Source organism: Cavia porcellus, unplaced genomic scaffold (genome assembly GCF_034190915.1).
Source record: "Cavia porcellus strain 051 isolate PalLab524CR breed Dunkin Hartley unplaced genomic scaffold, mCavPor4.1 scaffold_49, whole genome shotgun sequence".
Taxonomy (NCBI): Eukaryota; Metazoa; Chordata; class Mammalia; order Rodentia; family Caviidae; genus Cavia; species Cavia porcellus.
Genome location: NW_026947532.1, coordinates 4,541,066 through 4,564,494, shown reverse-complemented (window position 1 = coordinate 4,564,494; position 23,429 = coordinate 4,541,066). Strand labels below are relative to the sequence as shown.

The 23,429-nt window shown below is 61.9% G+C and overlaps 2 protein-coding genes across 2 annotated transcripts in view; one reads left to right on the top strand and one right to left on the bottom strand.

Annotated features, from left to right (window-relative positions):
• Positions 1-2,625: 2,625 nt before the first annotated feature.
• On the bottom strand, positions 2,626-6,278 carry LOC134474970 (collagen alpha-1(XII) chain-like). Its single transcript, XM_063244107.1, has 4 exons — positions 6,222-6,278; positions 4,969-5,081; positions 3,412-3,538; positions 2,626-3,324 (listed from the first exon to the last, which is right to left on the bottom strand). The coding sequence occupies exons 1-4, from the start codon at positions 6,276-6,278 to the stop codon at positions 2,626-2,628; spliced, it is 996 nt and encodes a 331-aa protein (XP_063100177.1).
• Ass1 (argininosuccinate synthase 1) overlaps positions 2,918-23,429 on the top strand; it is a 37,467-nt gene continuing 16,955 nt past the window's right edge. The window contains exons 1-10 of the mRNA XM_003470940.5: positions 2,918-2,992; positions 6,151-6,210; positions 7,074-7,183; positions 8,714-8,782; positions 9,485-9,673; positions 13,809-13,865; positions 15,317-15,391; positions 17,892-17,962; positions 18,305-18,335; positions 22,276-22,366. Of these exons, the coding sequence (XP_003470988.1) occupies positions 7,079-7,183; positions 8,714-8,782; positions 9,485-9,673; positions 13,809-13,865; positions 15,317-15,391; positions 17,892-17,962; positions 18,305-18,335; positions 22,276-22,366 (688 nt within the window). The 5' untranslated portion in view covers positions 2,918-2,992; positions 6,151-6,210; positions 7,074-7,078. The remainder of the gene's footprint in view (positions 2,993-6,150; positions 6,211-7,073; positions 7,184-8,713; positions 8,783-9,484; positions 9,674-13,808; positions 13,866-15,316; positions 15,392-17,891; positions 17,963-18,304; positions 18,336-22,275; positions 22,367-23,429) is intronic.

Genomic DNA, 23,429 nt, shown 5'->3' with positions numbered 1-23,429 from the left:
TCGGGTGCCAGGCATGAGGTGGCTGCAGGGCGGGGTCCTTGGAGTCTCTGTGCACTCAGGCCCCTGCAGGACTAGGTGGGGCAGGGCCCTTGGGTGTCAGGGGACAGGAGGAGACTTGCTGGGTCAGTGGTCAGGCCAGGAAAGGCGTCAGAGCAGAGAGGTCAGAGCCCACACTGTTTGCTTTGTTTCTTGTTTTTTTGTGACAGGCTCTCACTGTGCAGTTCAGGCTGGCCTTGAGCTCACGGGGCACGCATGGGTGTATATAGGTCCCACTATCTCAGACACATGCTGATGGTTTAAATTAAAATCTAAATTCACCATCAATGAAGATTATCTTGAGAGGTCACTGCCTACAAAGTGTCCCACCATGAGCTGGACAATTGCACGTTTTTGAATAAATAATTACAGGATTATTTTTAACACTGGGAAAATTTAGGAAGCTGTAAATAAAGAGACAGACCATGTTAATAGGCTGAACACCTCAGTGGTGTTAATATGCCCGCTTCTCACAAGCTGATACACGGATTTATTTCAGCCACCAGTCAAAATTCCAGGAGGCTTTTAACATAAACTATGCCACTTTCCCTACTCATATGGGCAGGAACAGACTCAGTAGCACAGAATCGCAGCCTGGGAGGTTTGCTCGGCAGCCAATGGCACAGGCACAAGGACAGATAAACAATGAACAGAACGGAATAGTCAGACCCGCATTGGTTGGGGCAATTAGTTTGCAAGTAAACTGTCCACCACAGTAAGCGGGGAAAAGTCAACCAGATATTGATATTGGGGGGAAAAAAAGGACTATCAAAAAAGGGTAGGTCCCATCTATTTGAACTCACGGCTTTTGGTGTGGTTTGGTTTGAGACAGGGTCTTATATGTAGTTCAGGCTGACCTTGAACTCAGTATGTAGTCTGGTGATCCTCCTGCCTCAGCCTCCCAAGTGCTGTGATTACAGGCATGCACCACCATGCCTGGCTATGATTTATGTTTTTAAAGAACTCTGTGGCCTGGCTTGCATGAGGCCCTGGGTTCAACCCCAACTACCAGCAAAACAACAAAAGCCACCTCTGGCTATTGGAGGGGTACCCAGGGTAAGCAGGGGACATGATCACGGTCTAAGAGAAGGTGGGAGGACCAGTGTGGGAGATGGGGTGTCGAGGAGGGGCAGCGTGGACATATTCAGAAGACACAAATGCCTGTGAATAAGGAGCTGCCTGCCTCAGTTTCTCCACCTGGCTGGGCCCAAGTTCCAAAGTGCTGCTAGCGACACCTCCCAGATCGCTTACCTCACAGGGACGCAGGGTCCCTGAGGAGCCCTGACCTGGGCCTAGAAGAGGGCAGGAGAAGGAAAGGTCATCTGAGGGCCATGCACCACCCCAGACCCGAAAGCCAGTCTGCAGGGTGAGGGCCGGGGTGTTGATGGGTTGCAGCAGCCAGTGGAGCACAGCTGAGCCGGAAGCAGACTGGTCCCCCACACCTGATCTCTGTCCCCACCCCAGTGTCCTGTCTGCTACTCTGTGTGCAGGGCCACTGCTGGCCTTGCGGGCCCTTGTTCCCTCCCTGGAGTGGGTGACCTCACTGCCCCTCACGTCACCAGTGCCCGGGCATCAGGAAGCCCCAGTCCCCTGGCCCAGGGCTATTTCTGCAGCAAGAACTGAAGGTTTCTGATGCTTGCAGCCCTGGGGTTTGGGTCAGAGTGCTGGGCACTAGCCTCTGGTTCCGTGGAGCTGATGTGACCCTGTGTGACCCTGGAAGGTTGCACCCAAAGCCTTGGGTTCCCACACTTCTCTCCTGCTCCCTACTTATTCATGGTCCTGTGGAAGGACCAGCTCTGAGTCCCCACCCCCGTCACCCCTGGGCATCCAAACCCACGTGGCTCATCTGGTCCCCGGAATTCAGGGTCACACCTGGGCTTGGGTGTGAGAGGTGAGGGGGGTCACTAGGGTCTCCAAGCTGTGGCTTCACATGGAAAGCAGAGGTGCCCGTCCCTCCCGGAAGGACTCAGCTGCCTTTAGTTCCAGGTGGAGGCTTCATTTACTCCGTGTTGGTGGCACAGACACCAGCAGGAAGCACAGCCAGAGCCCAACTGGTGACTCAGGGTGCCACCAGGGAGGGAACGGAGCCAGCCGAGTCCTGGGACCCATCCTTCCTTGATGCCAGTCCTGATGGGAGCCATGGCCTTGGGGGTCATCTGGGTCCTGCTGGGGCCCTGGGTTGCCAGGCTGGGTGTCACGGGGCCTGTGACCACGCTGGGAGCCGTCGGACGTAGCAGCCCTCTGCTGAAGGCTAGACAGTGGTCAGGACTTCCAATTTCATTTCACAAGGGAGAGGCGTCACTGCCAACCTCAGCCTCCTGAGTCCGCGGGGTTCGCACCAGGCAAGTCTCTCACGCACCATTTACTGGGTGCCCCAGGGAATTTGGTCACGGGCCAGGCTTTGGGGAGGCAGCCAAGCACTGCCGTCCGCAGCCAGGGAAGCACCCTCGGCCTTCCAGAGAGGCAGAGGCCGCCGAGGGGTGAGTGTGGGGGTGGGGTGAGGGAGGGGGGGCTCTGCGGGCTGCGGAAGGGCGTGGGACGCGGGCACCGGATCAAAGCGGGCACCTGGCTCTCCCAGCAAAGTCGCTTTCATCCCCACCAGCGCCTCCGCCAGGCGCTCTCGCAAGACCGCCGTGCTCGTCCGGCCAGGGGCGCAGGTTCGCGCCGCGAGGCGCCTGCAGTCGCCGGCCTGGGCCGGAGCCGGCCCCCCTCCTGCCCCCGGCTGCGCTGGCGCAGACCCCGGGCGCCCGGGGCGCGGGGCGGAGACGGGGGGAGGGGCCGGCTCCGCCCACCGCAGGTGCCGGGGCTCCGAGAGGCTGGCGGCGGGGGCCTGGCCCGGGGCGGGGTCTGTCGCCGCGCGCCCCCACGTGCCCGGGTCCCGGCCCTGCCCCCGGGCCTGTGTTTATAACCCGGGGCGCGCGCCGCTCCCGGCCCTGCTCCGCCGCCTGCCACCCGGGTAAGGAGCCTCGGCTCGCCTCGCGCTCCCCAGGTCCCAGCCCGAGCGGGCAGCGCAGGCCGAGGGGACCTGCGCGCCCTGGCCTGGGCCGAGCCGGAGGGGAGGCGGCGGGCGCGGGGCCTCTGTTGCGCACACGCGTGGAGACCGGACGAGTCCGGCAGTGGGGTGGGGGGCAGGCCCGGTGTCCCCGTGCGGACCTGGTCCTTCCCAGAATTCTCAGGTTCGGCTTCCTCTGAGTCGTGGAGCTCGTGGGTGGAGACCTGGGAGCCCGACGTGAGCAGGGGCCCGCATCCCCTCTCCCCCGCGCGCCTCGCCATCTGCGCCACCCCGTGCTAGAGGTAGTGTGGGGGGGTCCAGCCCCAGCGCCACCTCTGGCCCTCCAGACCTGCGGGCGTAGCTTTTCTCGAACCTCAGCTTACCCTGAGCGGAGACTCTGGCGACCGTCCTGGGGCCTTGGGTGGGAATTCCCCATCCATGCGGGACGGCGGAGGCCGTCCTGCCTCTGTCTGGGCAAGGCGGCTGCCACTCTGCTTCTTGTGTCCTAGGCTGGGCCAGGGGGAGGAGCTCTCCAGGAAACGTGGGCCTCTGGGTTTTATTGCCTTTGGCCCCCTGCAGGATGCAGGGTCTTTGAGGCATGGAGAAAAGGCCTCTCCCGTTCTGTAGGGCCCTTCTGGGAGCAGGTGTCTGGGCGGGAACAGACCTGACCTTCCCCAGGGCTCCACACAGCTTTAATCCCTCCCCTCCCAGCTCCAGGCCAGGCCCAGACCTGAGGGCCGGGGAGCCTTGGGTCAGCCGCCCTGTCCCAGTCTCGGTTCCCTTTCTGCCGGATCGGGCTCAGCCAGGCCCCAGGGCTAAGGCCATCCACGGAGACAGTCAAGGCAAAAGCAGCCAGGAAGGAGACGGGGCCTTGGCACCGTGTGGAGCCTGGTGGAGTCTGTCCCAGCACCCCCCACCCCGTCACCTTCTCCTGGTCTCCTTGGACATTCAAGATAGGCCTGGTCCTGGGGCAGCAGAAACTCTGAGCCCAATCCTCACTCTCCCGAGCACCTATTCGGGGCCAAGCTTGAGTTGGGAGACAGGGGGACCCCCACTCTCTGGACAGCCTCTGTCCCCTGAGTGCTGGCAGGGCCTCCACATTTGCCTCTTGCCCTGAGCTTGTGGAGCTCCACAGGGGTGGAGCCATGTCCTGCCCAGCTGCTGCGCCAGCAGGTTGGAAGGCAGGCAGCTGGGGGCCCCTGAAGTGGGCTCTGGGCACCCACACGGAAAGAGGTACCAGGCTGGAACTCAGGGGCTGGAGCTCTGAGTTCTGCGGCGATTCCGAGCACAGTGGAGCTTCCAGCCCTGGCTGCTTTCCTGGTGCAGGGCAGGTCCCACCCCGGACGGGGAAGGGCCAGGGAGGAGACACACTGTGACATTAGCAGAATAAACAGCCAAGCATGCTCTCGCTTCCTATGACCAAATGTTCCTAGGAGAACATTTAAGCGTCTCTGTCCAGGATCCCCGGAGACCTTCATCTCCTCCCCGTCCTGTACCTGGGGAGCATTTTCGTGGGAACTAGAGACCAAACTGGCCAGAAATGGTTCGGATTTTTCACGAGTTCAGACCCGGCCTTGTAGAGGGAACATGCGCCGCCTTCTGGTCGATAACGGAATTGCAGCCTAGCTTTACCATACACAAAACCTGCGAGACTGGTTGGGAGCTGAAATCCTAGCATGAGGAGCGTCAGGGTGGGAGAGAATTTTCCTGCTCAGGCAGAGTCACGACTTAGCGGGGGGGGGGGGGGGGGGATGACAAATGGAGCTCAGCTGAGCTCGACTGCCAGGGAGGACCTGGGAGGAGCAAGGACCGGGGATTCACAGGGGCCATGGCAGAGTGCAAAGCCTCCCACAGGGCTTGAAGCCATTGTGTCTGTCTTTGACAGAGAGTGGCTGTCTGCCCTGGAAACGACCTCCGAGTGGCTCTGACTGCGGCCTCACTTGTGCTGTGCCTCCAGCCCTGGCATCTTGGAGCCGTGGGAGTTTCCCGGGGCAGAGCGGGCACGCAGGCTGGCCTGGCGCAGGTCCCCTGGGCGCTGGCCAGATGACTGAGGCTGCAGAGAATCACCCCCCACCTTGCCAGCTGAGGCCAGTGTGCCCGGCGGCGTGACACGAGGTCACTTTCCCACTCTTCCCAGGCAAACGGCTCTCCTGGCAGAGGCTGCCCTGCCTGCTTGGGAACAGGGAAAACCTGCCCTGGGCCCTCCTGGGAGCGCAAGGGGTCTGAGGGAGGAAGCCCCCGTCCTGGGGCATCCAGATGGCTTTGAAGTCGAGCATCTGGGGAAAGCCTGGCCAGGAGAGTGAGGTCGTGAGCAGCCTTGCCCAGCCCTCAGCTCCCGCCCAGCGCCTCCCCAAGCCCTGGCCATCGCCTGCGGTGGTTGGATCTTCCTCGAGCTTGATTTGCAGATGGGCAGCCTTGCTTGGAGAGCTGCAGAGACTCGAACTCAGATCCGGAGGACGTGGCCACGGTCTCTGCCTACAGAGAGAATGCTCTCTCTCCCTCCTCAGTCAAGGCCTCCGCTCCTTTCAGATTTTGCCCCTGGCCCCAGCTGGGTTACACAGCCCTGGCTCTGTGGCTGAGGGAGAAGGGCGCTTCACCATGGTCTGGGAGCAGAGGAGACAGGGCAGAGGTGACTTCAGGTTACTGTCCCACTGCACCATTTACCCAGCCCAGCTGGCCCCTGATCTCCACGTGCACATACGGGCCCCAACAGGACACACGCATGAACATGCAGAGAAACGTACACACCCACGAGGGCAGGGGCAGTGACCGGTCTGTTCCTGCTGAGTGTCCCCCCCTACTCGGATGCCCCTTCTCGGCCCCACATGCATTGGTGAGGGGCGGGGGCTTCTGGAGCCACCTCTGCTGGGAGAGCTCAGGGGAGAGGGCTGAGCTTGGGTCTTGTGGCTGTGTTTATCATCAGGATGTGGTGAGAGTTTCAGGGTTGTGTCCCCACACTCGGGCCTCCCGTGTATTTTATGTTATCCCCAATCGTGCTATCTCAACAAACGCAATGGGATTGGCTGTTCACCGGACCCTGCCAGTCCCTCACTAAGGCAGGGCAGGGCCTCTGGGGCCCCCGGGCTGCCGGGCCAAGCAGCTGAGCCACTGTTCTTTTACAGAGTGCTCCCCTGCACTGGGAAGACAGACTGTGACAAGCGGAAGCCGCACCCCGATCCCAGGTACTGCCCACCTGCCCCCTGCCACCTTCCTGCAGCTTCCCAGCCGGTTGTCTGGCTGCCGTTGCCATGGGCACCGTCTGCTGGCTGCAGGGTCAGGGCCTGCAGCTGACCAGGGACTCAGCTGACAGTGGTCGCAGGCCCAGTGGAGGGGAGGAGCCAGGCCCACTGTCCCGAGAGTTCCAAGTGGCAGCAGGCGCTGTGAGACTGGAGGGAGGGTGGCCCGCGGCCTGGCCCAGGATGGTGCTGGGATCATATTCCACACTTTCAAGTTCAGCCCCGGAGTCCTGCAGAGTCTCTCAGGGCTGCCGGGGCCGTGGGCCAAGTTCGGAGGCCCCGCCCGCTCCTGGCTCCAAGTTTTGATAACACTAAGCCCAAAAGGCTCCAGTCAGCCCCGAGAAGTGGTACAGTTCTGGGGACTCTGGACAATGATTTTTAGTTCCATTATTTCTTCTGGGAAAAATCCACTTGGCAGTGGTGAGTTTGAACTCACGTCCCGCACCCCAGGCCTAGGATCTGGAGAAGTTGCGGTGCACTTGGGTGTGGGGAGCTACCCAGGCCAGGTGCACCCCTCCGCCACCTGTCCCTGCCCGCTTCCTGCAGGTTCCGGGCAGTGCTGCCTGCTGGGCAGCAGCCCGGGCTCCCAGACATTGGCTCTGTGACCTTGAGCTGTTAGTTCCATGACCTTGACCAGGAGCCTCTCTGAGCACTGTGTCTGCTCTCCCCAGTGGAGGTGACTGTGCCTGGGATGTGGGGCCCCGGAAGGGGTTCAGAGTGACCCACGAGCGTTGCTTTGTGAGGAGCCTGGACCTGGGTCACCCCTGCAGGCCACGCTGAGCCTGCTGTTTCCCCTCCGCTCTCTCCAGACGTGATGTCCGGCAAGGGCTCCGTGGTGCTGGCCTACAGCGGCGGCCTGGACACCTCGTGCATCCTCGTGTGGCTGAAGGAGCAGGGATATGACGTCATCGCCTATCTGGTGAGGAGCCGCCTCGGCTCCCTGTCCGTGTGTCCTGCTCCCTGTCTGTGTGTCCCACCACCTGCCCGCTGGGCTCTGCCACACACATCCTTGATGCCCGTCCCTCGCGGCTCTCTGAAGATAGTCCCAGGTTGGGAGGGGCACAGAGGCTGCCTGGGCATTGCTGCCATCCAGCGCGCATGGAGAGGGCCCTGGCCTCAGACAAGAGACCCAGTGCTCCCTCCCGGTCCTGGTCAGCTCCAGCAACTCAGTAAAGACGGCAGCTGGGAGGGGAAGAGACCTGAGTGCCCTGGGCATGGTAAAAGGTCGTGTGCAGTGTCCCCCTGCCTTGCCTGAGCACCCAGCAGTCGACCCTCATCAAAGCCTTCTCCACCTGGCTTTGTGTTCAGTCTAGAAATTGAACTGAAACCATGTAGGGAGAAAAACTCAGCACCAGCTGTGGGCACCCCCACCCCCACACACACACCAGTTGCCTCTCTGAGCCGAGACGCCTGGCAGTAGGAGGGTTCAGGCAAGGCTCCACCCTGATGCTCACCCAGCTGTCTCTAGCCTTACTCAGCTTCCTTCATGCCGCCTCAGGGCACATACGGGCTGCCCACGGCTACCCTCACAGCTGAGTTCTCCCCAGCCTAAGGGTGCCTTTGCGTGGGGGTCAGTCTTGGGTCACTGGCCTCTTTCCTGTGTCCCTGAAGAAGGGACCCTCCTAGGACAGCTTCTGTTTCCAGGGGAGGAGACGATGGTACTCTGGACAGATAGGTATCAGCTGTAGCCCTGGCGTGCTCTGTGCCGTCCCCTTGTAGTCCAGGTGGGGGAAACCGAGGCACAGGGAGAAATGCTTTGTCTGCAGTCACTGGATGGATGGCAGCCACAGTGCTGAATGGAAGCCAGGGCCCCGGGGTGATCCCCTTGTGGAGTAGCCCAGGCCCTGTGTACCCTTGGACCCCACAGGTGGAGAGGCTCTGATCTCAGGCCACCACTGCAGGCCTGGCTCCAGCAAGATCAAAATGCAGGACCCCAGGGGCTGGGGATTTAGCTCAGCGGCATAAGCGCCTGCCTTGAAAGCAGGCAGTCGTGAGTTCAATCCCTGGTACCGATAAAAATGAAAAAAAATGCAGGACCCAGGGCTCAGTCCAGAGCCTACAGCATCTAAATGGGGGTGACAGGAAGTGGAGGCCCAGTGGCTGGCACAGGGCTGCCTGCTCGGATGGGCAGGCAGGCAGGGCACTTCCTGTCTGGGAAACTCGCCCTGCCAGGCACTTCCTGCATCGCAGCCTCTGCACCAGCTCGTGTTGGGCATGCTGGGCCCTAGATGAGGCCAGGAAGCCAACAGCAGAGAGCTGGGCCCAGTGGCCTGGGTGCCAGCCCATGGCGTCCTGCTCCACACAGTTCCTGTGCTACCCACAGCGCCCCACCTGGTCCATGCCCTCTCCTTCCTGCCATGATCATGGCTGTGAAGGGCTGGGCTGCTGGTCCCTCCCACCCTCTTTCTTGTCCCTGGGCTCACTGGGCCTCTCCACCTTTGCTCCCCAGGCCAACATCGGCCAGAAGGAAGACTTTGAGGAAGCCAGGAAGAAGGCGCTGAAGCTTGGGGCCAAGAAGGTACGGGGCAGAGCTGGGCTGGGCTGGCGGTGGAGCTGACTGCTGGGGACACTCCTGGAGCCGTGGAAGCTCCGGCCCCGAGCACTGCTCCCCCGCATCCCGCCAGTGTGTCAGGAGTGTGAACCCCACTCTATCTGCTTCCCCGGCCACTCTTCTCCACTCACCCACTTCCTGTCCATCTGCTCCTGGCCGTTCATCCATCCCCCAGGCACCCTGTCTTTCTGTCTCCTCTCATCCATCCATCATCCATCAATCTGTCCATCCACTCACCTCCGCTAAGTGCAGCTCCTCATGACCATGTGGTCTCAACCTTGGCACTGTTTACCTGCAGCTGGCCTTTATCTACCCGGTATCACAAGCCCTCTGTCTTCCCCATACTTGGCAACTGTGACAAAATCCTGCCCAGATATTGCCAAGTGCCCCTGGGGACTTGGCACCACCCCTGGTTAAGAACGAGGGCTCCAAGTCTGGGTGGGGACTGAGTTTGGTTTTGTTGGGAAGGATTTCTGAGCTGCCTGGTTCTGTGGGTTGATAGTGTGGGATTGATTAGCAATGTCTGTCATGAGTGTGGCAAGGAGAGTAAAGATATGCTTTGCAGGAATCAGTTAGTGATGTCTGCTACAGCTGCAGAATAAGTGGAGGTGAAACTTCCACAGCTCTCCACTCCAATCACCTCACCCCTGTGGAACACCTGTCTCCCAGGTGTTCATCGAGGATGTGAGCAGGGAGTTTGTGGAGGAGTTCATCTGGCCTGCCATCCAGTCCAGTGCACTGTACGAGGACCGCTACCTCCTGGGCACCTCCCTTGCCAGGCCCTGCATCGCCCGCAAGCAAGTTGAGATTGCCAAGCGGGAGGGAGCCCAGTATGTGTCTCATGGTGCCACAGGGAAGGTGAGGAGGGGGATGGGCGGGCTCTGGAGGGCTGGGCCAAGGGAGGGGGAGGCGGGCCCGCCACCCAGAGAGCACAGCTCGCAGGGGGTGAGGGAAAGGAGCCCTGGGACAGCTTGGTGCTCAGCTACAGTCTGGCTTTAAGATCCCAGCAGAGCTCCCAGCTCCTGGGGAGGCTGAGGCAGGAGGGTAGCAAGCTCCAGTCTCCACCTTGCCATTGGCTCTTGAGCCTCAGTTTCATCCTTTGCAAAATGGGGATATGGCCCTACCCTGGCTCCTGGGCACCCTTGCCCCCCACTTCACCCACAGGACCACCCTCTCTGTGTCTGTCCCTGTACACATTTTTCTGTTTGTAAGGACACCCATCGTGTCCACCCTGACACCGTCATCTTAACGAGAACCCTGGGAAGGTCAAGTCAGGGCTCATTCTGAGGCCTTGGGGATTTGGACCACTCCTGTCCTTTTTTCTTTTTTTTTCAAGTTGGGGTCTCACCATGTGGTCCTGGCCTCACCCTCAGAGTGATCCTCCTGCCTCAGCCTTCTGAGTGCTGAGGTTATAGGTCTAGACCACCACACCGGGCCTTTGACCCCATCTTTTCAAGGGGACGCAGTTCGCTGGGTAACACAGCCCGTTCCCCTGCCTGTGTGAACAGGGCAGGTCTGAGGAGAACCCCAAAAGGGCTGAAAGACTGTCCTGAGCGTGTCAGCCCACGCTGCAGTGCCCCAGGCCTGCCGTTCTTAACAGTTCAGCTCCTGTTAGCTCTCAAAGTTAGTGAGAATGGCTGCTTAACCACATTCCAACATGCAGGCTCTGAACCTCCCTGGTGACCGGGAGCTCACTACCTGGCCTGCCCTGGGCTGCCGAGGCAGTACTGGCAGGAGCAGGTCTCTGCCTACTGAGGTGCAGGGCGGAGGGAGGAGGAGAGGGGTGAGGGCGACAGGGTGGGCAGGACCTTTGGCCAGGCTGGACGGAACGCCGTTCTGCAGACCTAGACGCAAGGGGCCAGGCAGAAACTGACTGTGGGAAAAGCAGCAAGGTCCAAGTCAGGCCAGATTGGCTGAAGGCCACATCCCGAGGGCGACTGATGTGGGGTCCTGGGCTGCATGGGGTGGCTAGCGACCCCCCAGGAATGTTGGGGAACCGCTCCAAACCGACCTGCGGATGTCTCAGCTGGGTGCAGGCGCAGTGGCAGTCCCGCCTGCCGGCAGCAGAGGGCGCAGAAGAGACACCCAGAGGCTCTGAACATGGGGTTCAGCGCCCCACAGCATGGCCCCGCCGTGACCTTACCCCCCACAAGCTTCTACTTCCTGCACAGTGAGGATAAAAATAGACCCAGCTGCTCGGGTGCCTGGGAGCGATGGGTAGGATGATCCCAGAAGGTCACCGCGCGGGGCGGGCTCGCGGGAACGCCCTGCGCGGGAGGCGAGTCCGGCTGGCAGTGATCAGAACTCGGGAGACGGGGTGCTCCCCGGGGAAGGGTCCCCTGGAACCCCCAGTGTGCAGCCGGCAGAGCTGTGGCGCTTGGGGCGTCTGCAGCCTGGGCGGGGACCTCGCCAGCCTCGACGCCCCGCAGCCTCCCGCGGCTGTGTGCGCACTGCCCCCGAGTGGCCACCAGGCGGCACCAGAGGCCCGGGTTTGAGGACACCTCGGTGGCCGGCGCCGCCCAGGGGCCCCAGGCGAGGTTGGCTTCCGTGCCTCAGTCTAAGTGTGCAACGCCTGGGAAGCCCTGGCGGAGCTTGGAGGGTGTCTTTCAGACTTGAGGTGTGAGAAGGGAGGCCCGGAACAGAGCACTGGGGAGCCCAGCTGTGGGCTGGTGGAGGCGGAGGTCAGCAGGGAGTAGGGCAGAGGTTGAGGGGATCCGGGCTGCCCCGTGGCAGCGTCTGCGCTGGGTGACCAGGAGTAGGGGTGCACGAAGCGGGCGACCCCAGCCCTGAGGTGCTTGCTGCAGCCTCAAGGCACCCACTCCGTGGGTGGTGGCCTGCGTACAGGGTTGCCCAGGGCCGTCATGGGGGCAGCCAGAAGGGGGAGCTTGGTGAGAATCAGAGCCCTGCTGCCTGCTGCACCCCTCCCTGCCTACCGGGAGAGCCGAGGTGGGGGAGGGGAGTCCTTCCCTGCTGTCTGGAAATGTGAGCCTGGGGCCGCCGGGGTGCGGGCAGCGGTTTGTAAGCTGCGCCATCTGTAGGGCTGGCCCGGGCAGATGGGTGGCCTGGGGCTGCCATCCACATGGGCGCTGCTCCGTGTCACACGCGTGGACACAGGTGTGTGTGATGCACCATGGCCCCTCCTCTCCCAGGAAGCTGCAGTGGTCACCCCGGCGCTGGGGGACAGGGTAGGCCCCGGGTTTCTGCCCAGGACAGACTTAGAACCTCGGAGGCCCCCCGCTGGGCTCCTTGGAGGGTCCCTGGAGCAGATGGGCCCCCCTCCTGATCCCCCCCTAGCAGCGTCTGGGTCTCAGACACCAGCCCGGCCCGGGAGGCACAGGCTACCTTTGTACAGGGGAAACGAGAGAGGCCTCTGGGGAAAAGAGTCCCGGGGAGGACAGCCACGCTGTGGAACCCTGGACTGTGACCTTTCCAGGTGCTACCTTGCCCTGCCCAGTGGGCTGCTGGTCAGGGCCCCCTAGTGGCCAGGGGCTCACTGGCCAGGTGATGGGGTGGGAGTGTGTGCTGTGTGACCCCAGACCGCTGGCTTCACTTCTCTGAACTCTGCTGTCTTCGTCCAAAGCAGGGCTGCCCTGGTGGCTGTCTGGGTGGCCGCATGTGGCAGGTGTGCGCTCCCGGAATGGAGTGGACAGGGGCTGGCGGCCTGCTCACTCTGGGGTCTGTGGGAGGGGAGCAGCTCAGCGCCCTGGAGCTGCCGGGAGGGCAGGGTTTCTGCATTGCCTGGCGAGACTCCGGGAAATGACACGTGTCCGTGCGCTGCCCGCCGCGCCGTGCAGTCTTCACAGCAGGCTCGGGTCCCTCTGTGATTTCCCGGCTCGGAGGCCAGCAGTGGGCGCCAGGCCCCCTGCCCGAGGGCTGAGCAGGCTCCCGTCTTCCCGGCGCATGGCCTGGTCTGTGGGTGTCACAAGAGCTGCGTTCAGCAGCAGAAGGAGCAGGTGTGGGTGCCAGGGCCCCCAGGCCTCAGTTTCCCCCGTGCACAGAGTGGAGCTGAGAAGCAGAAGGCTTGCTGGTCTCCTGTGTTCCTTCTCCATCCCCAGCAAGGGACCGAGGCACATGGGATGACAGGACCCGCCTCTCAGGCTCAGAGGAGCTGAGCACCCCTGGGCCAGGCCTTGACTCTGGCAGGGAGAGCCCCCAGGCCTCAGATGCCCGCTGTGGGGTCCTGCATGCGCCCCCAGAACACTGCACATACATGTCAGCGTGTGTGAATGCTGTGGGATTGCCATGAACTGCCTGCGCCCACACGGGGGACCCCACTCCATGTTCCTATATATGTGTACCCCTTCTCCTGCTGGGTGCCTGTAGCAGGTACCCCTGTGCTGCCAGGTGTGTGCCCCCTCCCTGCCACCTACACAGCCACTCATGTGCACACATGAGTCCCGCACACCAGCTCCTCCCAGCTGAGTCCTGGAAGCTGCCTCTGTCTATCAACGGAGGAGTGGGTAGAGAAAATGCATGTACGCACGGCGGAGTACTATGCTGCCATAAAGAAGGATCCCTCAGGCCACTTGTAGGAAAGCGAATGCACCTGAAACCATCGAGTTACCTGAACTGAATCCGCTCGGAGATCCCACGGCTTCTCTTCCAGGAGAAATTCAAAGTATAAAGAGCAAAATAACAAATCAGAGGAAACAGGGGTTAGAACTTACACAAGTGGAAGGGGGACCGAGGGGTGCGGGGAGGGGAGTAGAAGAGGGTCAGAGGGCTGAGCAGTGGTGGGTGTGCGCGCTGGCTCCCCAGAGCGAGTGCGTCACAAATGCTCGCCGAGGAAGAGAAGCGTGAGGCCTAGCTTGGGTGGACACCAGGCCAGTGGACACGGTTCCCCGCTCTCCCTGGAGCCGCAGGGCTTGGAGCCAGGCTGGGAGGACCTGGGTTCAAGTGCCACCTCAGCCTCTGTCTTTACCGGGTGCTGCGGGGCTGCCTCATTCCGTCTCCGACCCCGTGGCTCCTGACGGTCCTGCATCCTGTGTTTCAGGGTAACGACCAGGTCCGGTTCGAGCTCAGCTGCTACTCGCTGGCCCCCCAGATTAAGGTGAGACATTGCCTCTACCCTCAGCAGGGGGAACCTGGGGGCCTGGGACTCCTCTCTGTGTTGGGGAACCCGTGGCCCCACGGAGGCCTGGGGCGGGCGCTCTGCAGGGTCACTGTGCTGTCCCTCGTCCTCTGTTCTCGGAGCTGCCTGGGAGCCTGTGGCCATGGCCTTTGACGTCCGACGTGCAGGCCTGGACAGCTCCGGAAGGGGGGTCCCTGGTTTCTAGGCTCAGGTGCACCCTGGCCCCTCCCGGCTGCCTATGGCTGGCCTGTCCTGGCATGAGACTCCCTGGAATGTCAGGGATTTGCCCGCCCCTGCCCGTGGCATGGGCACTGTCCACTGTGCTCCTGCTGCCCCTCCAGCCTGACCGTGGCCTTGGGCCAGGCCGCACGTGTGAACCCTGCAGTCTGATTTTCCCAGCAGCCACGTTGAAGAAACTGAAAATACAGAGGTGGGGCGTCTCGGCATGTGTTTTATTGAACCCCACGTGTCCAAAACATGAGCATCCAGCTGGGAATCCAGTGCACAGCCCTTACTGGGCCTTCGGCTACCTGATTCCCTTCTGGCCCCAGGACCCGCCTCTCGGGGCTCAGTGAGGGCTGTGAGCACTGTCGACCTTGACTTGAGCTCCTCTGTGGCCGCTTCAGCCGAAGCCCTGTGAGCCCCGTCCCTCCCCGCCGCCCAGGGCTCTGAAGCTCTGTCCCCCAGCAGGGTCTCTGTCCCTTTGCCAGCCGGCAGAAGCCTGGGGCTGAGCGTGGCCCTGAGGGGCCCAGTAATGAGCTCTAATGATCCGCTTGGACCCCACATGCTGGGCCACCAGGCCACTGAGAGGCCTCTGACAGTGGCTGCTGTTGACTTGTGGCTGCCCTGGGTCCCTGAACCCCGACACTCATCTCTCTGCGTCTCTGGTTCCCACGCTGGCCTGAGGGGCTGGGGCATCCGGTTTCTGGTCTTTGTGTGTGGAGGCTGAGCCCAGGTGCTGCTGTGGGGCTGCGCTGGGGGCCTGAGCTGGTTTCTGGGAGCAGGGACGGGGACTCAGGGTGTTCCCCTCCCCGAGCTGAGCCTGGTCCAGGGTTGCTCATTCTAGGGTGGGGCCACTGCACCCCAGCTCCCCAACCCAGACATTGAACCAGTTTCTCTTGGACCTGAAACGCCCAGCAAACACCTGCTCACTGCAGTCCGAGGCAGGGGGCAGGTCTCACCTGGGGAAACTGAGGCACAGCTGTCCTGCCGCTACACTTGAGCCTCTTCAGGGTGGCTGCTTATCCTATCCTGTTTACTGGATGCCCCTCTCCCCCATAGACTGCATCCTCTTAGGGGGACCCAGCAAGAGACGCCCCCAGGAGGTCACCACAACTGTGAGCCCTGACCGAGGAAGCCAGCCATGCCCCTTAAGGGCCAGGAGAGGCCCGCAGCTTGGCGCCTGCCCTAACCCTGAGCTCTGCCTACAGGTCATCGCTCCCTGGCGGATGCCTGAGTTCTACAACCGCTTCCGGGGCCGCAATGACCTCATGGACTACGCCAAGGTAAGGAGGGGCCTCGCCGTCACCCAGGGCTTTGCTCACTGCCGCCCTCTTGGCCCAGCCCTGCTCGGGGGCTGCGACTGGGCTGGTGACGCTGGGCCAGGATGGACCAGTGCGCTGGGATTGAATCTCTGGCCCAGCTCCTCCCTGTGCGGTGACACCTGTCCCCTCCGCCGGCCGCGTGGAGGCTCCCCACACCTGTTTCCTGAGCAAGATTTTATTCTCTGCACTTGGGTGACCCAGGTGTAATTGTCCCTGGTGCTTTCCCAGGGACAGGTAGATACTCAAATAGCCCTTTTCTGTGGCCCCAGCCCTGTTTTTGAAGTAAGTTAAAATAAAATACACTCGAAGTTTTGCATCGAGACCCTCAGTGGCTCCCCAGAGTCCTTTCCTTTTTAGCGACTCTGGGGCAGCCCTTGACAAACAGCCTCAATCAATCTGACGGGGAAAAGCACCTCAATGCACGCACCGGGAAATTGTGCAGGTTTTTAAATAGCAGTCGCCGGGGCCGCCGAGGTGCAGGGTGGCGGGGGACGCTGCGGGAACGCAATGCGCTGCTGCCGTTAGCCTCCCATCAGGGCTGGAACGCTGGGAGGAGAGCCCTCCTCACCATCTGCTGTTGGATTATTAAGAGGGGAGTTTACAAGAGCAACCCCGTGTGTTGTCAAACAAATCATCAGATAGCAGCGCTGCTGAGGCCGCGCGGCGGCTGGCGGGGCTCCCCAACCCTGTCTCCTTGGAGCTGTGGGCTTGAAGCAGGTCTTTATATGCGCCACTATTCTGCCGCTGGCCAGGCTGGCCAGGGCTGACCACCTGCACCCCACACGAAGTAGCGGCCCCCAGGCTTTTCTGGCAGAGGCGAGTTCTGAAAGTGTCCCAGTCCCTCCTTCTGCCCAGGACTCGGGGAGGTGGCACTTGGCTTAGCTGCTGTCCCCGTGAACCTATGGAAAAGGTTTTTCTGGGCAGCGATGGTGTGGCCCCTTGGTCTCCCACCGCGGCTCTGGAGTTTGTTCCAGAAGCCAAGCTGCCTGGGAAGTGACCAGAATCACTGAGCAGAGGGGAAGCTTTGTGCAGATGCAGCGCCAGCCAGGAGCTGAACAGAGACAACAAAAGGACCAGTGCGGCTCTGAAACTCTGCCTTCAAGGCCAAAAGGTGCTCGGGAGGCTCGGATAGAAGTGCGCACAGCGCCCGCTGTCTCCCCGTCCACCGAGCCAGGCGGAGCAGCCAGGCTGCCTGTGATGGCCGTCGTAATTCATCAAAAAGCAGTGAACAGCAGAGCACGAAGTGGGCGCTGGGCGGCCTCCTGACCCCCGTGGAAGGGGCTTTATTTTCTAGTTACTGAGGGAGACTTGGGGGTGCCAGGTGGGGTGCAGGGATCGGGAACAGACGCCCTCCCAGGTCCTCCAGTTGTGACTGCCATGTCCGGGCTTCCTGCTTTTCTCATTCCCTGATGCTCGTAGCCCATGGTGAGAGAAAGCAGGGTTCTGGGTTCCCACGACACCTCAAAAGCAAAGGCTCCAAGGGACTTGGCCCTCGACTTTGTGAGCCCCCAGCCACCTAACAGGGAGGATAGCGCCCCACCCGCCACTGGACACATGTCTCCAACCTCAGGGAGCCCACAAACGGGGTGTTCTAGAGAAGAGGCTGCGGTGTGTGTTTGGGGGTTTTAGTGGGGTGATTGTAGTGCTGGGGTTAACCCTGACCCTCGCACTGAGCTATATACTCAGTGCTTTTTCATTTTCTGTTTTGAGACAGGGTTTTGCTAAGTCATTAAGTTGCTCCAGCAAGACTTCAGTCTGTGATCCTCCTGCGTCAGCCTCCCAGAGTGCTGAATCACAGACATGCACCACCACACTGGACTTGTTCTGTTTTGTTTTTAAAGCAAAGTCCGCTGGTGCCGCTAGGGACCCAGGGTTTATCCTCTTGGGTTTTTAAGCCTCATTTTCAGTTAAAATGGGGATGGAGGAAGTGTGGCGACTTCCTGCAGGAGGGTTCTCAAGTTGCTGTCACAGGTTCTCGGCCTGGGCTGAGCAGTGGCTTCCACAGAGCTGGCCCCATCCTGGGCGCAGTCTCCTGGGTCTCCTGTGTTCTGTCCCAAGTGCTGAGCAGGGTGGGCCTTGCCCGCCTGAGTGATGGATTGGAGCATTTGGGGAGCAAAGCGTGACCCGAGCCGGGGGGCCGGGCTTTCCTACCCCTAGCTCAGAGGCTGTGTGGGGCTCCCTGGCCTCAGGCTCCCTCGGAGATGGCTCAGAGTCTTCTGGAAGGGACTCTGATGTCTGCCTCTGCACTCCCTGGCCTCAGACATGGGTCTTGCGGAGAACAGCAGTGGGCAGTGCTGTCATCCCCGGGCAGCTCCAGCAGGGAGGAAGGTGGCCTGGGCCTCATTGTGTAGGGGCCGGAGTCTGGGCCTGTCTGGCACCGAGGGGAAATTGAGGCACTGAGCCTGGCTGTCTCCGCTGGGCCCGGTGCCTCAAGCCTGCCTGTGCTCTCTTTGGTCTGCAGCAACACGGAATCCCTGTCCCCGTCACCCCCAAGAGCCCGTGGAGCATGGATGAGAATCTCATGCACATCAGGTGAGCCCGCCTGCCCTCTGTCCCCCCCCCCCCCAGCAGCCTGTCCTGCTCCAGGGCACGTGGAGGGCCACTCTGGAAAGCAGCAGTGGAAACAACGGGGCATAGGGAAGAGAGTTGAGACAGAAGGAACAGCATGGAAAGGCACCCAGCAGCACACCCCATGAGCTGAGTCCCAGAACAGCCCTTCCTTTCCACAGCCCCGGGGGTGGCCCCCAAACCCCCGCCCCATGCAGTTGGCAGCAGGTGCCTGGGCAGAGAGAACAGGGCAGACAGGACTTGTGGAGGGGGCAGTGACTTCATCATGTGCCCTCCCGGCTGACCCCTCTCCCTCTCCCCCAACAGCTACGAGGCCGGCATCCTGGAGAACCCCAAGGTAATCATTCCTGGTTGCTGGGTGGGGGCGGCTGCCCTGTGCCTGCCGAGGATGTCTGACGTGTTTGTAGCCTAATTTGAAATTTCATGGGGCGGTTGCCGGGCTGGAGCCGGCCCTTCGCCTGCCCTGGCTGGAAGCTTTCGAAGACACCCCTCCCCTCCCCGTGCTCTTTTGCTAATTGCCGCTGGGATGAATAGGGAAGGAAATATTTCAGGGCGATACAGAGAGGGAGTGAGCGATTAGGACACAATGAAGACGTAATTAGGCGGATGAGACACTGGTGGGAGGGCCCAGCCTGTGCCCACCGTCCGGCCCAGCCCAGCCCTCTGCCGCCTCCGAGGTGGGGCCTAGGCCCCAGGACCCATTTGTCTGGGTCTGGGTTCCACACCCGCCGCCCTGGCCACCCCATCCTTGTCCCCGCCTCTTGGGTCCACCGCAGGCCTGTGTGAAGTTTGGGGTCTCTTTCCTAGGGCTTTCTGTGTGTCCCCCGCCTCTTTGGGAGGCGGAAAGGCAAGGAGAGAGTTAGCAGTTAGTCCAGTGGGGGTGTCTCCAGGGCCCCCCAGCCCCGCACCCTGGCCTGTAGACTTGGCATAGTGGGCGGCTTGGCTGACATTAGGGGCGCTTCTGGGGGGACATGCTTGTCAGCAGGGACAGCTGGAAGGCTAGATGCTTGGGTGGTGGGGTGAGGATGGGGTCCCTGAGTAGCCCCCCAGCCCTGGCTTTAGCGCTTCTCGGCTCTCCTGGCTGTGTGCACCTCCTGTTATGAGCAGGGAAAGTGAGGCCTGGAGTGGGACTCCCCGGGGCACCAGCCGCTGGACAGTGGCCCTGTCCCTGCCGGCCCACCACGTGGCCCAGCCTGTCACTCAGGAGGACTCGCACCCCTGTGCCCCGAGGGCTGAGGGCCCCCACGGCGCTGCCGCCTGCTGGCCACAGGCTTTTCCAGTTCACGCTCTGCTGACCCCACGACACGGAGGCCAGCACCTCCAATTAGCCAGTCAGTCAGCACGGAGGGGGACCAGGAGTCTGGGCCGGCGTCCCGCCAGGCCACTCACACTGGGAAGCCGCCCCCCACCCGTGTCTGAGCAGAGGGTGGCCCTCTGCTGCCCGAGAGAGGAACAGGAGGACCCCAGAACAGAGTCCGATAGGGAAGCTGTGCTGAGGCCAGAGGAGGCCGTAACCCTTTTACTGGGGCCGCCGCCCCATCCCGTGAGAGTCAAGGTGCCTGTTAAGGGTGTTGCCACCCGCTCAGCGCTGGGGTCCTAGAGATGGGAGGCCTGGTGCGGCTCCCAGCTTGGTTTCTCGTTGCTCCCCTCAGAGTCCTTGCACCCAGATCGGGAGACCAGGCCCTCTCTCTGGGGCTCAGCCTGGCACAGGGCAAGGCCTCCGGTCCAGGGTTGAGGTCCTCCTGGGGACCCCACCGCCCAGTGAGGCCTGATGAGAGGCGCCGTGGGCAGAGGCACCCAGTGCCCAGCCAGCCTAGCCGGGGGTCAACGCCATCCTCTCTGGGTCGGCCTGGCCCGAGGGGGCAGCTCCCCAGGGCTCCGTGCCGGACGCCGAACCCCAGAGCCCACCCGCGGGCCCCAGGATGTCAGAGCAGCCTGGCGCACCCCAGCCCCACCCCCACCCCGGCCTCTGGGAGCTGGAGCTCCAGGGACCTGTCCCCGCCCCCTCCCAAAAAAGCCCCTCGGCCTGCGGCAGGGAGGGTTTGCAGGCAGATGGCTGAGCCATTTTCTGCCTCCGTGAGGGCTGATTGAAGAGCAATGAGGCAGCTAATATGAAGAAAGATAGAAATTTACTCCCTTTAACTTCATAGGCCCCACAGTGAAAGAGTTCATTCAGTCGCTGGCCCGCCGCGGCTGACGGATGAATAAACCATTTGCCGCATTGATCATACCTCTACATCATGGTTTAGTTCATGGGCCATTTGATTCCAATCTCTCCTCCTCGGACCCTGTTTCGTGCTTTCTTTCGCCCTCCCCGCCCCCACCCTGCGCCCCCCTGCGCCGCTCGTCCAGCACCCCCCAGCAGGCTGACATTGGAAGTGGGGCTCCCACTGGGATGGATAAATGCATGGCATTGATACTGGCCAACAAACTATTTGTCATTTGAACTGGGCTTTTAGGAGGGAGCGGTAAAAAAACAGAAGGCCACCTCGGCCTGCAGAGTGAATATCGTTTTATTTCTATTTAGTTATTTTATTGCGTCGGTGCCGGTCAGGTACCAGCCAGCTCGCTGCCGGCCACTTGTGCTGTGGAGGGGACTGGCCCTCCTGGCCACCACTCTGTCCTCCCGGAACGCGGACCTTGTCATCTCTGAGCTGCGTGGTGGGAGGAAGTGCAGGCACCGAGCTGTGGGGACCCCGCACAGCCCAGGTGGAGGCTGGGGGCAGGCTGGGCCCTGCCATCACCCCAAACCCAGCCTGGTTTGTCGCTCTTTGGCGAGGAGGGCCGGGCCTCCGTGTGCCCTGGACGGTGGTGGGCCTTTCCCCAGTCCTGGCCCCGAGAGTCTGGACATGGTTTGGGCCTTGCTTCCCTCCCTGGGCCATGCAGGCATTGGGCCGGGGCTCCTTGAGGGTCCCTCTGGCCCCCCAGGTCTGTCTTTAAGGTGGGTTCTGGGTCACGTGTCCTGTTGCAAATGGGAGTGGATGAAGGGGCTGAGGGTCACAGAGGGCAGGGGTCCTGTCACGGCCTCTCTGACCATAGAAGTGGGGCTGAAGGATAAACCTTCCTGGTTTGCCCAGGCCCCTGAGGACCCTTTGGACCCGGCACTTTCAGTACTGAAAGCTGGACAGTCAGGGAAACCAGCTTGGCCCGTCACTCAGCCAATGAACGGCAAAGGGACCACAGGCAGGACTCAAGACATGTTCTAGAAGGGCCCCTAGGGGACAGAGGCCTGGGGCACATCGCTGACTGTCCTTCCTGCCAGGGCCCAACCCTGCGGTGAAACATCCCCTCATGAATGTTCACACCCTTAAATTATAAGATAGTCACCTGCCAGCCTAATTTCTCCATTGTACAGATGGGAAAACTGAGGCTTGGAAGGTAAGGCGGCTGGTCAAAGGCCCCATGCCCATGAGCTTAGCTGTTGGCTTGGTACCACTGTCAAGGCCAGCACTTGCTGCTTGAGCACCTCGTGGGTCCCTCCCTGCTGTGCTGGGCTCCAGGGAAGAGGCAGGATGCAACATAGCCCCCACGCCCCGCACCCCAGCCTCAACACCACCATCTGTGTGGGGTGGCAGCGCGTGGCCTGCCTGCTCCCCTCAGAAGCTGCCGTGCTCAGAAGCGACGTGCAGATGAGCGTGGGTTTGGAGGCGGCAGACTCGGGGACTGGGGGTGCCCGCAGGAGGCACGGCAGCCGTCGGGCCCTGTAGCCCCATCCCCTCCGCCTGCCGGGCAGCGTCCCCTCCTTCCCTGGGGACGGGCCCCTCTCCACTGCGGCCGAGCACAAATATACAGAAGGCTTGATGGGTTTTCAAATGGTTTCTGCTCTGCTCTTCTCTTTTCTCCCCGTGAGTATTAACCTCGGGGGCCCGGACGGCTCGCCTCGCCAGAGCACCTGCTGGGGTCACGCGCAGTCATTAGCTTTGCGGTCAGTGCGGAACAAACCCCAATTCCTGGGCCCGCGAGAGCGTATGTGCTGCTCCCGGGAAGCCGGGGCTCTCCCAAGTCGCGCTTTTCCTCCTGACTTGTGTCTCTGCTTTCCTGCCTCCAGCTGTGGGGGCGTCGAAGAAAAAGATGAGACCAAGTTGAGGGGAAATTGTCTGATTTCTCCAGCCTTTTGTCTCACAGCGCCCTGGCGAGCGGGGCTGGCTCCAGGCTGGGGAGCCCCGGGCCCCTGGTTCTGGAGAGGGTTGAGGGGTGCCCGTGCCTGGAGGAAGGGACTGGCAGGGAGGGGTGCAGGCTCATTGGGGTGCGGCCCTGACGCCGCTGTCTTGTTCCAGAACCAGGCTCCTCCGGGGCTCTACACAAAGACCCAGGACCCTGCCAAAGCCCCCAACACCCCTGACATCCTGGAGATAGAATTCAAGAAGGGTAAGTGTCCACCGCCAGGGTCCAGAGGGGGCCGACCCAGGCCCTCTGTACCCCTCCGCCAGCCTGGAAGCCAGAGTCCAGGCAGTCCCTGTCCCCGGGCAGTTTGGCCTCTGGCTGCCCCTCAGGCCAGGCCTAGGAACCTTCTAGCTCGCTTGCCGCACTTGCCAGCTGCTGGGGGATTCAGCGAAGTCCCTGGACTTCCCTGGCCCTCAGTTTCCTCATCTGCCAATGGCAGGTTGTAGAGGGGCACCATTTCCCTGGTGTAGGATGAGGTCTGTGTGCGGTGTGCTCTTGTCTTCCTCCTCGTCCTCACTGCTGTCATCGGGAAGTGACTGCTGGCCTGGCCTGACCTCCAGCTGGGCACCTCAGTCCACTCTTGCCCTGAAGGAAGGAGGGAGGGCACAGCATGGACCTGGGGCCGAGCGAGGCTGCGGGGTGCGGATGGGGGAACCTTGAAGTCGAAGGCTTCCTGGTGTCCAGCAGGAGCTCACAGAACCAAGGCCAGGCCTGGAGGCTGACCTGTCCACCCCTAAAGCGGCTCTGGGCTGGAGTAGGAAGTCAGAGGAATGGGGCTCCGGGTTTAAGCCTTTCCCCAGGGCACCTCAGAGACAGAGGATGGGGCGAGGGAAGCAACAGGCTGCTGGGGGGCAGAGGATCAGGCCACGGGTCTGAGCTGGGCGACCTTGATGAGCAGCTGGCCTCTGGGCGGAGGAGCATGGGCAGCTGCGGACCCCACCTGGATACTGTTGGTCCTTTAGTGCCCCCTCTCCCGGGCCAGGCAGGGGCGACATCACACCTCCCGAGGTTCAAAGAGGCCTTAGCGGGGCAGAGGCCGTGGGAGCCCTGGGTCCCTCCCAGGTGCCCTCTGCCCGTGTCCTGCGTCCCCCAGTAGCACCTGGGCTCCCGTGTGCGGGCTCCCGGAGGCTGCAGAGGGTCCCCAGGGCAGGCAGCTCTGCAGGCTGAGCTGGAGGATGTGACCTATTGTCAGGACGGGGAGGGGGACAGTCTGGAAGGAGAAAAGAGAAGGGGGAGAAAGGAGAGGAGGGAGGAGCCCTCCCGGCCT